The following is a 13184-nucleotide window of genomic DNA, read 5'->3' as shown; positions in this document are numbered from 1 at the left end:
AAAATTCTGGCACAATACTTTACTAGCCTAAGATCCTCAAATATAAATAATAAAAAACAAGGCAAGTCAAACAATGTCTACAAAATGCCAATACCAAATAGCTAGAACATACCCAAGATGACGGCGGGTAGAAAACTGCCGTAACAAAAGCCGGGCTAATGAGTATAATAAACCACACGTACCGCCAATCACGTGCATTCCGTGAAGCCCGGTCAACATAAAAAAAGCACTTCCGTATACCCCATCCGCAATTGAAAAAGAGGCTCAAGAATACTCGTCATACTGATTCTTTACGAAAAATCCGGATAAAAATACCGTTATAACTAATAGCGCAACCGCGTAAGTAAAGTTTCCGTCTTTCAGGTATTTGTGCCTAGACGTTACGGTACATGATGAGGCAACTAAAAGAGCCGTATTATGTAAAGGAGCCTTTCTTCAATCTAAACACTCAACTCCCACAGGAGGTCAACAACAACCAATCTCGACAGAAGGTGATATAGATCTGTGAAAAAATGCCCAAAAAAACGAAAAAAATAATATTAACTCAGAAATTAAGAATAAAATAAAACCTAAAGAAATTCCTATCTGAACTTTTTTAGTATGGAACCCTTGAAAAGTAGATTCGTTTACAATATCTCGAGTTCATCCATAAACAGTTAAAGCGATGATAAGCACACCCCAAAATAGATGTCCGTAATCTACTTTATTTACCCAACAAATAAAAATTGTAGCTAAACCCCATAATCCGATTCTTATGAGAACAGGTCAGGGACTCGGGTCTACAATATGAAACGGGGTTCGAGGAAGCTTTCGGGGTGTTCGATAACCATACATATGCCGCTTTTTTATCATTTACACTTTTTCCATACAGGAAACCTTTTGTTTGGAAGACAAATATACTAATTATACTAAAAGTGCTTATACACTAAAAATTTACCAAACTAAATCTCTTCTAAAAACCGAATTTAAAGGTATAGTTTACCCCGCACAAAAAATTTAAAGCTTTATTACAAGAGCAGGTTCCCCTACCCTTACCATGTTACGACTTACCTCTCCTTTCGGCTAGGGTGACGGGCGATTTGTACGCACCATAGTAACGACTCTTCAATAGAATGAATTACTTTCTATTTACTCCCAAATCCCCCTCGCCAGATTTTTCAAAACTTGAGTGTTTCAACCACAGGGCTTGATATAACTAAAAAAATTGTCTCTCAGCAAACCCCTTACCCATAAGGAACGCTTCGACCTGACTTTGTCTCAAAACAGCACACTTTATTTATGTTTGCCGCTCAAGGTGACGTCTATTTTGGTCTACTCACATCATATACTTTGGACGGCAGTACGATGCCATATAGGGCAGGTAAGATATCACGCGGATCATCGGATTAAGCGCCAAGAGCCTCTGGATGGCTTTATGGAACCGCCAAGTTCTTCGAGTTTTAAGCAGCTGCTCGTAGTTCCCTAGCAACCAGCTAATACCTTATAGCCGTTATCCTTGGCGTTATGGAATAATTGGGTATCAAATCCAGGTTTATTCCCATAATTTCGCGGAATCATCTTTATGCAAGCAAAGGACCGCCTCTAAGTCTTACTTAGAATTTGACCTCTATAACTTAGCGTATGTCAATGCATCTTCATACCTGACTAACCGCCTCTAGGCTGTACCTCTATTAACCCGTCTTCAAAGGGTATGACCGCAGCTGCTGGCACCCATTTTGGCTTATATTATACAGTTTCTTGTTCGTTTCGAGCGCTAACTCATTGAGTCCAGGGTTGTCCACTTGAGTTGTGATTTTTTTCGCGTCATCGTCTAGCACTTATGCTCATACTACTGCAACTGCACCATTTAGGTTATGATAGCGCTCAAACTTATCTCTTATTTTAAATTAGCACATCACGAAAATTTCCTACATTGTGTATATCAAAGAACTCTCGATTAACAGTATACCAGAACCAAATATTTTTAACCTTTCTTTACTTCAAGCCCAAATAAATTAAGGCCATACTCTATTTACATCAGTCTTTGCTTAGGCAAATTTGGGACTTACAAGGCCCCTGTAATGTAAACTTATACTAAAACTGACCATAAGATAAATTATCCTAATAGAGTGTCCCTTATCTTTTTTAAGGCATCATGAGCTAAAATATTTTCACTCCCTTCTATCTTACTAGATACTACGCGCAAAAATTTTTAAAATTTTACCCTTAAATACTCTTCTATATTGAAGCTTAAACGCACCAATAGAAACCGTAGCGTACAGCATTCTGAAAAGAATTTTATAACTCACTTTCATAGTAGAGTCCACCCCATAATTACTAAACTACTTACAAACGCCTGCCTAAATACTTTTTCGCTGGATCCTTCAACATTTTGGCTGACTCCAAAGCAGCGTGCTTAGGAAGATTTACCATTACTGACCACTCCGGAGATCTTGATCTATTACGAACAGAAACCACAGGCCGATGGGCAATAAAAGCTTCCCACACTAAGAATACAAAAAAGAGCAAAGAAGCTGTTCTTAGGTGTGACCCAAAAGTAGACACTTTATTTCAAAATCAAAACTGATCAGGATAATCTGCCACTCGGCGTGGTATTCCAGCTAATCCTAAGAAATGATGAGGCAAGAAAGCAATGTTTACTCCTAAAAACATCGCAACAAAATGCCTCTTTATCTTTTGACGATGAAGCATTACTCGAGAAAATAATGGGAATCAGTGAGTAAATCCGGCTAAAATTGTAAATACTGCCCCCATTGATAAAACATAGTGAAAATGACCAGTTACAAAATAGGTGTCGTGAAGAGTTACGTCAATAGAAGCACTGGATAAAATAAGGCCGGTTAGACCACCAATTGTAAATAAGACAATAAAACCGGTAGACCATAACATAGGGGCATGCGTTGAAACTTGTGACCCCATTATTGTAGCAATTCAAGCAAATACCTTAATTCCAGTCGGTACAGCAATAATAACAGTTGCTGCTCTGAAATAAGCTCGCGTGTCAATATCCATTCCAGCCACAAACATGTGATGACCCCACACAATAAATCCTAAAAACCCAATATTCAATATTGCATAGAACATCCCCATATTCCCGTAAGCAGTCTTTTTTCTAGATCAAAAACACAAAACATGGGAGATCATTCCAAACCCAGGAAGAATAAGAACATATACCTCAGGATGACCAAAGAACCAGAATAAGTGTTGGAATAAAACCGGGTCCCCGCCACCTACAGGATCAAAAAAAGAAGTATTAAAGTGACGATCAGTTAGTAACATAGTAAGACCCCCAGCCAACACAGGTAAAGTTGTCAATAATAAGAAGGAAGTCACTTTAATAGACCACGGAAATAGTCTTAATAAGTGCCCATCTACAGAGCGCATATTTTTAATAGTCACCATGAAGTTAATTGACCTAAAAATTGACCTAATACCAGCCAAATGGAGCCTTAGAATAGCTAAGTCCATACACATACCATGATAAGAAAAAGTTGATAATGGCGGGTAGATAGTTCAACCAGCCCCAACTCCATTTTCAACAAATCCTGAAATTCCTATGAAATACAAAGACGCGGGTAGGACCCAAAAACTAAAAGCGTTAACCCGCGGAAATTGTATGTCAGGAACCTCAAGCATTAGCGGCACTAGTCAGTTACCAAATCCCCCAATCATAACAGGCATAACAAAGAAGAAAATTATTACTAAGGCATGCATTGTTACTACAGCATTATAGCATACGGGGTCTAAAAACTTAGCCCCCGGATTGAATAAACTTCACCGAATTAGCGACCTAAATCTTGTTCCAGCCAGAACAGACCAAAACCCAAAAACCATATAAAACCTTCCGATATCTAAATGATTTGTAGACATAATATATTCCCGCTTACCGTAAAGTAATACAGGACACGGGATAAACCACTTCAGATTACGTATCTTAGTGGCATCGAGGAATTCATAAATTCCGGACATACCTTTTATCATGTTTGTTTAAAATTAATTTACCTTTTAACTGTAAAACTAAATCTAACTTAGTAAAATAATATCAAAACCACACCACCTGTAGCATTCCACAGAATGCACCCGTAATTGACGCACCTATCTACAAAAGTAGGCCCACAACTGCCTTCAGACGGCATGGCTCGGATGATCACCACACTTAACCAAATTCAAACTAATAGATTAATAACCCTCCTTAATAAAATTGCTAAAATATACCCTCATATTGCGTAATCAACATAGCCAGTGACAACCGCAAACTTTGCACAGAAATCAGTAAACGGAGGAAACCCAGAAAACCTTAAACCTATTGCCAAGAACCTAGAAAAATAAAAATTAGGCATCCTAGCGCCTATCTCTTTAATGTTGTCAGACATGCAAGCCCTGAGGATTAAAACCAAAAATAACATCCTTACTGAATAACAAATAGCGTAAAATAAAAACAGATACTTTCTAATATTACAACAAGCAACTATTAGGCCAGTATTATTAATAGAAGAATAAGACAGAAAGGTTTTAATATTAGTGCAGTTGAACATAGCAACTGGCCCATAAAGGACTCTACAAAGCGCCCTCAGCCCAATTAGTGAGTTAATATACCCGATAGAGTTAACATAAGGGAGGGCTAAAATAAGAAAAACTTTTTGCACTACTCCAGTTAAGTAAATCGCTGGATAGTGAAAATTTACAAAGGCTCGGGGCACCCAAAAGTGAAGGGGGAAAAGCCCTAATTTTAACACAAACCCCGAAACTAAGAAAATTACCCCCACAAGCTCAAAAGCCGGTTCCCACATTGTAAGCCCGGAATATAAAATTCTTGCGCTCCCCATAAACTGAACTACGAAATATGTCGCAGACCCCTTATACCACTGATTTATCCCTGTTAATGATATCCCGCAACATAGAAAAGGGACCAAAAAAATGGTTCTTAGATCCATTGCAACTCAAATCCAAAACAACCTAGTCACAAAATTTACAAGTAATGCAAAATAAACACCCAATATCATAAAAAGTAAGCCAGCCAAAGAATAATACACTTGGGGAACAGCTGTCGAACCCTAACGCTCGAAGAGCATTTCCCCTTTTAATTTTATTAAACTGTTAAATAATCAGGCTGACCAAAGAAAGATATTTTCAGATTTGAAGTCTGATAGTTTTTACTTAACTTACAGCCCGGGCTTTTAATCACAGTCCTAAAGCAAAGACAGGAACAAAACATTTGTACCCCCAAATTTGCAATTTATTATTCTTATTAAACTACCCTGTCTTAAATTATTTTATCAAAAATTAAAGCAGAAAGAACCCGTTCCGGGAGCCCTTGATTAACAGTCAAACGCTTTACATTCTTTAAGCTATTCTTTCCTTACTTAACCGCCACTTTAAACTTAACTGGGGTTGGCCGAAAATAAATCTTTGACAGCCCCAAAAATAGCGACCTTTGAACCAATATGACCACTAACTCCCAAATTAAAATAACACCAAATCATAATATGGTTTTGGGGGACAAAAACTTAGAATAAGCAACACCATATGCCACTATTTTAGCTAAAGAGTGGCAAACAACGGCCCCGACCAGCGCATTTGCTAATATCCGAACCGTAAGTGTTACAGGGCGAATAACCACCCTCAAAACTAATAAGGGAAAATAAAGAAAGGACTTCATTACAGACTGCTTAAACTTAAGAGATTTTCTGAAAATATCCACATCCGTTTGTAAAATATTTACTGAGTAAAAAAGCCTAGGCATTAGTCCAGCTACTACTTCTCATGAGGATAACCCAGGAAACCCCCAAGGCAAAATACCAATTAACACCAGGGTAATTGTGAAATCAAAAATTCACCTTAAGCCTTCTCTTACTCCTCCGCCTAAAGCCCTAAATCGCTCTTTTTTTCTATGTATACTTCTTACGTAGATTTTTTTGTAAATACCCCATATTCTTATTGACGAGAATATTCCTAAAGGAGACCAAATAAAGTACCTTATGTAACAAAAAGAGAAAATAGAAAAAAATACGACTAAACCTAAAAACTGAATTGTCATGTCATTGCGACTGCAGCAGTTCCTAAAGAGTTACAATCTTTTGTACTTTATATACTACACAACGAGAAAATTATGAGCCCACTCAACCAAGACCTTTAGAGAGTGCTTCATAGATCTCACTTAACAAGTAATTCTGCTAACGGATAGAATAAAAAAAATACGGAAAGCATATCACGCGGTCTAACCTCTTCAAACATAGCCGGATCTTCTGGAACAGGCCCATGAGCAAGTTGACAGTATAACCCAAACCTGTAAACCCCCCTTGCAAAGAAATAAACTACCAGAAATAAGAAGGCTCACGGACCCACAGAAATTACCCTTACCACAGCCAAAACTTCCCTAATAATGGTTGGGCAAGGAGGAACTCCTAAATTCATTATAATAAAAACAAGTCACATAAAAGTAAGAACTGGGGTAGTACGACAAGCACCCCTCATTATTTTTAAATTTCGAGTATGAGTTAACTCACTTCTTATGCCGCACAAAGCAAAAAGTCCAGAAGAGATAAATCCATGACCCATGAGCATAATAAAAGCAGAAGCTAACCCAACCTCTAAACAACTAAATAAGCCAATAATACAAAATGCTATATGTGAAACCGAAGAGTACGCAATTATCTTTTTAACGTCACTTTGTCGCGAACATATAAATGCTGCGTAAATTCTTCCCCCTAGCGAGAAAGAGATTACCAGTAACCCAAACTTCTCTAACCTATATGAGAACACCGCCATTATACGAAGAATCCCATAACCACCCAATTTAAGAAGAATCCCAGCAAGAACCACTGATCCCCCAACAGGGGCCTGGACATGGGCCTTAGGAAGCCACGTATGTGCAGGATATGCAGGGAATTTTACTAAAAACCCAGAGAAACATATAACCCAAAACCATCAGTCAATATGCGATTTGGCAGTAGAAAACCACATAAACCTTCTACCAAGTTCACACTCCATAAAAACAATTACAAAAAGTAAAGGAAGAGATCCACCAACAGTGTAGGCCCTAATGTACCGAATTGCTGGAATCCGCTCAGGCTGCTGACCCCAAATAGCAATAATTGCCACCATTGGGATTAAAGTTCTTTCAAATAACACGTAGAAAATAGATATTGTGTTTACTAAAAAACAACCCATTAAAAGAACGCACAGTAGTAACATTAACCAGACAAACCTTTTGTAGTCCCCCCGTAACGTTCCCATAGACCCGCTGGCTAAAATTCTCACGCCGCATACCCAAAATGTCAGTGTCACCATTCTAGCCCTAAAGATATCCCTAGTAACATACTCCCTATAGGATTCTCAAGAAACCCCAGAACCTGACCACATTGAAATACTGTACATAGCCCAAAAAGCTATTAAATTAGCAACCCCTATTAGTTGGTCTTTTTTATTTAAAAACAAAACCAAAAAAGAAGTTCTCACAACTAGGTATAACAGTGCCACTTACTTAAAATCACTGAGGATATCTTCAACGCCACAAGTTGATATTTTATTAAACTATTTAAGCAATCTTTACTCCAACCCGAATATAGGTAAACCCTGAATAAAACTTTTAATTTTGAAGTCTCGTCCCCGAGTGTCACTAAGGCCTTCAGCGGCGAAGGGCATTTAATTCAGGCTTGGATATTACCACCACTGCCACTATCACGACCAATAAAATCGGTGCCAGAAACCTAATTGCCTGCCCGTGAAGACTTAATACCCCCGTAGAGTCTCACGGATTAACTAAATCAACTCCACAGTACCCGTGCGAAGTCACAACAAAAATAATGTATAACCCCAAACCAATGATATATGAAAGTCTTACAACACAATACCTCTGACCACGCCCTTCAAACTTTTTAGGGAAGAATGTCACAAAATACCCAATTACAGCAGTAATTCCTCTTACATACACTATAAATGAAAGTAACGACAAAAAATCACTACAATTTTCTCCGACTTCACCAAGAATGGCTAACCTAAGAAACACCCTGAAAAAAAATAATGAGGCAGCATAGAGAGTCCCTAGTACGAGTATACCCAAAGCAAGAAAAACAACAATTTTCACATTTTACAATAACACATAAGCACCGCTAAAGCCAAAGATTGCTCTAACTCCGGCGGTAACAGAAGCCCGTTGAATCACATTGTGAAAATCAGATAGATACTCTAACCCAACTTCTAGGGTTCTTACCGGAATAGAAACTTCAGCGACATTTTCTCCATCTCCGGATACCCCAGAAAACCTAGTTCTACCGCCTTCGCTTACAAATGAACGTGAAGTTAAGTCTAAAAATACTATTCCGTAAATTCACTTAGATCGCAACTCATAAAGCTTAGACAAGAGTAACTGCAGCAGAGACCCTACGAATACCCCCACTACAACCATTAGGTAGGGGCAAAACCAAGCTTCCCTAGATGATAAAGCCTCAAAAAAAAATGCCCCAGAAGAGCTTAAGAACACAAACTCTCCTCCGATTAAGCCCATGAATACTAAGAATACTCCCGGAGCAGACAACATCATGGTCTCTCGAGCTCCTAAAAAATCTCGAATACCGTGCTTAGCTAACCCAGTGACCCCAACAAGAACACGAACTGAATAAAGAGCAGTCAGCCCAATTCCTAAGTACATTAAGCCCCCCGTAAACCAAGAGTTTCTTGAATACCCCGAGGCAACAATTGATTCTTTAGAAGCATAACCAGCAGTGCCCGGAACTCCTATTAAGGAAATCCTTCCTATGAATAACCCGAAAACAGCCGAAGGCGAAAGACTTGCTACGTTCATACCAAATCTTCTAAAAAACTGGCTACCTGCATTATGCCTAATTATAGACCCCACCCTTAAAAACATGCCAGCCTTAAAAAACGCATGACATACTAAGTGTATAAAAGCTAATTCGACTTCTCCTAAACCTAATCTAAAAGCCATGATACCCAGTTGACTTAATGTTGATAATGCAACAACTTTTTTAACATCTCTTTCCATAACTGCCCTGACTCCAGCAATAGTGGTAGTGATAATACCAACCCCCATTAGCAATCTACAGGCTGCATTGGAATTCACCCAGAAAGTAGAGGACCGGATTAACAGATAAATTCCAGCCGTCACTAGAGTGGAAGAATGAACTAGAGAAGAGACAGGAGTTGGAGCTATCATAGCAGCAGGAAGTCATCTGCTAAACGGCACTTGAGCTCTCTTAGTAATACAACCAATAATAAAAATAAAACTTCAACAATAGGGTTTTATGTCTAAACTTAAATCAGACGCTATACACATACCAGCTGTTCTACAAATTAGCAACGCATCCCCAACACGGTTGGTCAGAGCAGTAATCATAGCAGCATCAAAAGATTTCTTGCCCTCGTAATACATAACCAACAAAAAAGAAGTCACTCCCAACCAATCTCAACCCAGCAATACGATAGGCATCGATCTCGCAACTACTAAAACAAGTATAGACGATACAAATGAGTATAGAGTTAAATTAAACTGTTTTACTGTGTCTTCTGAACCCATATAAACCCTCATGAAAAACCCTACACAACCGGAGATTATTATAATCACCCTTATAAATAAAGCAGCAATTCAGTCCATGCAAAAATCAAGACTCACCGAAATTATGGAGATATGTCCAAGCTCCCAACAAAATCAAAACCTTAAACCACAGTTAGCCATAACCGCAGCAAGTATACTAAACAGCGCTCTAAAAATCATTAATATCCAAGAGTTTAAAACCACCACAACCTGACCTATATTTAACAAACAAGCTAAACAAACCCAGCAGGCTAAAACATTCATACTACCTTAGAAACAATTCTAAAATCAAGGAAATTTCCTCTCTCAGCAGTCCTTTCGTACAAGCCAAAAGAAAATTCTAAAAGAAGATAGAAACCGACCTGGCTTACGCCGGTCTGAACTCAAATCACGTAAGGTATTAAAGGTCGAACAGACCCACATTCTAAAGCTTCTACGCCTTAGAGCTATCATCCTTAATTCAACATCGAGGTGCCAATCCCATTAGCCAATACGAGCTCTACTAATGGATAAGCCTGTTATCCCCGGCGTAACTTCTCCTACGATCGGACTTGCCGGGTCTACACCAGAAAGTTATTTTAATTCAAAAGAAATTATAATGAAGGTTAAGTTTTACTTCCTAGGCGCCCCACCTAAAAATCTACTGCTCTTAATTAACAAATTTTTAAAAGCTGCACGGGGTCTTCTTGTCTAACTTTTATATGAAGGTATCTTCACCTTCAGTCCAATTTCACTACACAAAGCAAGAGACAGACTGGCCCTCGTCAATCCATTCATGCAGGCCTACAATTAAAAGGCAAGGAATTTCGCTACCTTGGCACCCTCACGCTAGGGCGGCCGTTTACAATTTTGCACTGGGCAGGTACTGCTAAGAGTGAGGTTCTCTTAGTGATGTTTTTGTTAAACAGGCGAGGCCATGCTTTGCCGAGTTCCTTTTGCTATGTTTTTCTACAAATTTTTCTTTATATCCTGACTCAACTTGAACTGTCTTTTATAACTACCAGTATTAGTTTTGTTCGCCATATAACCCCTTATTACACACTTTATACATCTATCATTTCATGGGTATACCCCAGGTATACCCGGATTCTAGACCCCCGGAAACTCATTCCTTCCCACTTGTAACTAGATCCCCTTTAACATACTATCTATAACTACTATTATTTATATTTATACTCATACCCTATTATTAGAGTCTTTCCTATTCTATATTATATTTCACTCCCTACTCACTATACGAATTGCACAAAAAAATTTTTAAAAGTTTGTTTATTTTTTTAAAAAAATCAATCTAATTTTTACTCCAACCGAAAGCTACTTTTAAGTAAGTTAAAATTAAAAAGTAACTTATCGGCTACTGGGCTTACAAAAAACTTTCAGCGCCACAATAAAACACTTTACTTAGAGCAATCCGCAATAAATTATGCGTACCTCTGGCATGACAAGCCAGTATACTTAAGTTGTACTAATTGCTCTTTGCATTTTTTACTCCCCGTAAGAATATAAAGAGTAGACACCTGACTCAGGATTGCGTATAATCCCCACTATCAAACCCAATGCCAAAGAAGTCTCACATGCAACTAAGACTAGGAACATAAATAGACCGTAAGCAGGAATGTAACTTTCGGCGTACATTAATATAGCTCCAAGTCCAACGCATGCCCCCTCGACTAGGATTAAATAGCTTAAAAAGTTAGAAAAATGCTTTAATATTGCCCTCACCAAAACACACACTGTAATACTATATAAAACAAACGACGAACTCACTTTAAACCTTAGACACAAAGAAAATAAGACAATAAACACCTAAAATGAAGGGAAGAAGACTAGACCAACATGCCACCATCAGAAAATCATACCGCAATCGAGGAAGTGCTGCACGAGACCAAATAAAGAAGAACACAAGCAGCATAACTTTTAGAAATGCTCAACATAACCCAGCTACATACAGCATGTTAGGGTTTTGAAAAAACCTAAAAACAGTAACCGAACACAATAACAAAATTATCCCGTACTCTGCAATAAATAACAAAGCAAAACCTCCAGCAGAATACTCGGTGTTAAACCCGGAAACAAGCTCAGACTCCGCCTCTACTAAATCAAATGGTGCTCGATTAGCCTCCGCTAAACATACGGTTAACCACAGCAACACCACAGGGAGCCAAAAGAATCCCCACCAAATAGACCACCCCGACTCAGCAATAGAAAAAAATCTTATTCTCCCCCTCACAATCACCACTACAACTAAACAAATTCTAAGGCAAATTTCATAAGAGATAACCTGAGCAAATCCACGAACACCCCCAACCCTAGAATACTTAGAATTAGAAGACCACCCTCTTATAATAGCGATGTGTGCATTTAACCTACTTACTACCAAGAAAAATAAGATATCATTAGAATATCAGTTAGATACCGCAAAAGACGGGAAAATCTGCCACCCCAAAAGACATAAAATCAGAGAAATGGACGGAATTGCTAAAAATACAATTCTAGCTGAGTTTGCTGGAACAACAAACTCCTTTATGAAAAGCTTAATACCGTCTGTAATAGGCTGAGCAAAACCTAAAAAACTAGTTTTATCTGGACCCAAACGAACTCCAAAAGATCTTAAGCTTTTTCGCTCTATTAAAGTAAAGTAAGCCACTCTTAATAAAACCCCTAAATATACAAAAATAGTTATTAAAGTGAGGTACAAATAGTATTCACCTCTCATAAAGTTCGGGAGAACATCTCATTGCGAAGATGCAAACTTCGTCTTTTTTCTTAAAGTACCGAACTGGTGGGTCTCACCTGGGTTAGGGCTTACTCTTAAGCCATCCTAACAGCTTCAATGTCATACCTTATCTTAGGCTACTTACCCAACCAAGCAGGCATTAATACACCTTCTTTCGAAACCTAAATTCGACGTACTTTTTAGATCATACTAACCTAGCCTGCTCCTCCCGGTTTATTGAGGCCGGAGACACACCCACACTCGAGTTAAAAGCTCGAAGCTCTAAACCTTAAGCTACAGCCCCCTTTAATTCTCGTGTAAGGCCCACTTAATAGTCCCCTCTATTATTTCGTAATAAAGTCCGTATACTAGAATCAATACAAACAGCACGGCCCCGGCTCCCTCAGGCGATCAACCAAACAAATCCTGAAAACATGGGACAAGAAGAACGATTTCAACATCTCAAACTAAAAATAAAATGACTAAATGAAAAAATCGAGAAGAAAAGTCTCCTGGATTTTTAACAGAGATAAACCCACATTCATATGGAGATGACTTATCCCAATCATACCCCTCTTTAGGTAAACCCGAAAATCAGCATGAAAAAACAATTGGAATTACAGATAAAACCATAATAACTATAACCATTCCCAAAATCATTTTATGTGCCAGCTTGAAATTACAAGCTCCTAAAGTACCAAAAACTTTCGTGCTCATACACCATAACACATTTTGTTTTCTTAATAACTTCATAAATGAAAACCCAGTAAAACTCAGAGTAAGGCAGCACAGTATTGCCGGAGTATAGCAAGGGCTTTTAAACTTTAGCCAAAAATCGGGCCGAAACCGAACGTAAATATTTCACTTCTTGCCACGATTTTTGTGCCTAATCGGAAAAAGAAAACTTTTCTATTT

At 38.3% G+C, this 13184-nt stretch overlaps 2 protein-coding genes and 2 pseudogenes across 2 annotated transcripts; all 4 read right to left on the bottom strand.

Annotated features, from left to right (window-relative positions):
- Positions 1-18: 18 nt before the first annotated feature.
- On the bottom strand, positions 19-3090 carry LOC133177918 (cytochrome c oxidase subunit 3-like; annotated as a pseudogene).
- LOC133177924 (cytochrome c oxidase subunit 1-like) lies at positions 2084-3981 on the bottom strand (annotated as a pseudogene).
- LOC133177920 (NADH-ubiquinone oxidoreductase chain 5-like) lies at positions 2084-9726 on the bottom strand. The gene is given in 1 exon segment (XM_061312763.1): positions 2084-9726. A coding segment is annotated over 1 exon segment (1218 nt). The 5' UTR covers positions 9548-9726; the 3' UTR covers positions 2084-8329.
- Positions 9727-9805: 79 nt separating this feature from the next.
- LOC133177922 (NADH-ubiquinone oxidoreductase chain 1-like) lies at positions 9806-12284 on the bottom strand. The gene is given in 1 exon segment (XM_061312765.1): positions 9806-12284. A coding segment is annotated over 1 exon segment (948 nt). The 5' UTR covers positions 12270-12284; the 3' UTR covers positions 9806-11321.
- Positions 12285-13184: the final 900 nt, after the last annotated feature.

Source organism: Saccostrea echinata, unplaced genomic scaffold (genome assembly GCF_033153115.1).
Source record: "Saccostrea echinata isolate AGI-Se365-2 ecotype Australia unplaced genomic scaffold, CSIRO_AGI_Sech_v1 ptg000295c, whole genome shotgun sequence".
NCBI lineage: Eukaryota > Metazoa > Mollusca > Bivalvia > Ostreida > Ostreidae > Saccostrea > Saccostrea echinata.
Note: the sequence above shows the minus strand (reverse complement) of the source record. Positions and strands in the feature narration are given on the sequence as shown.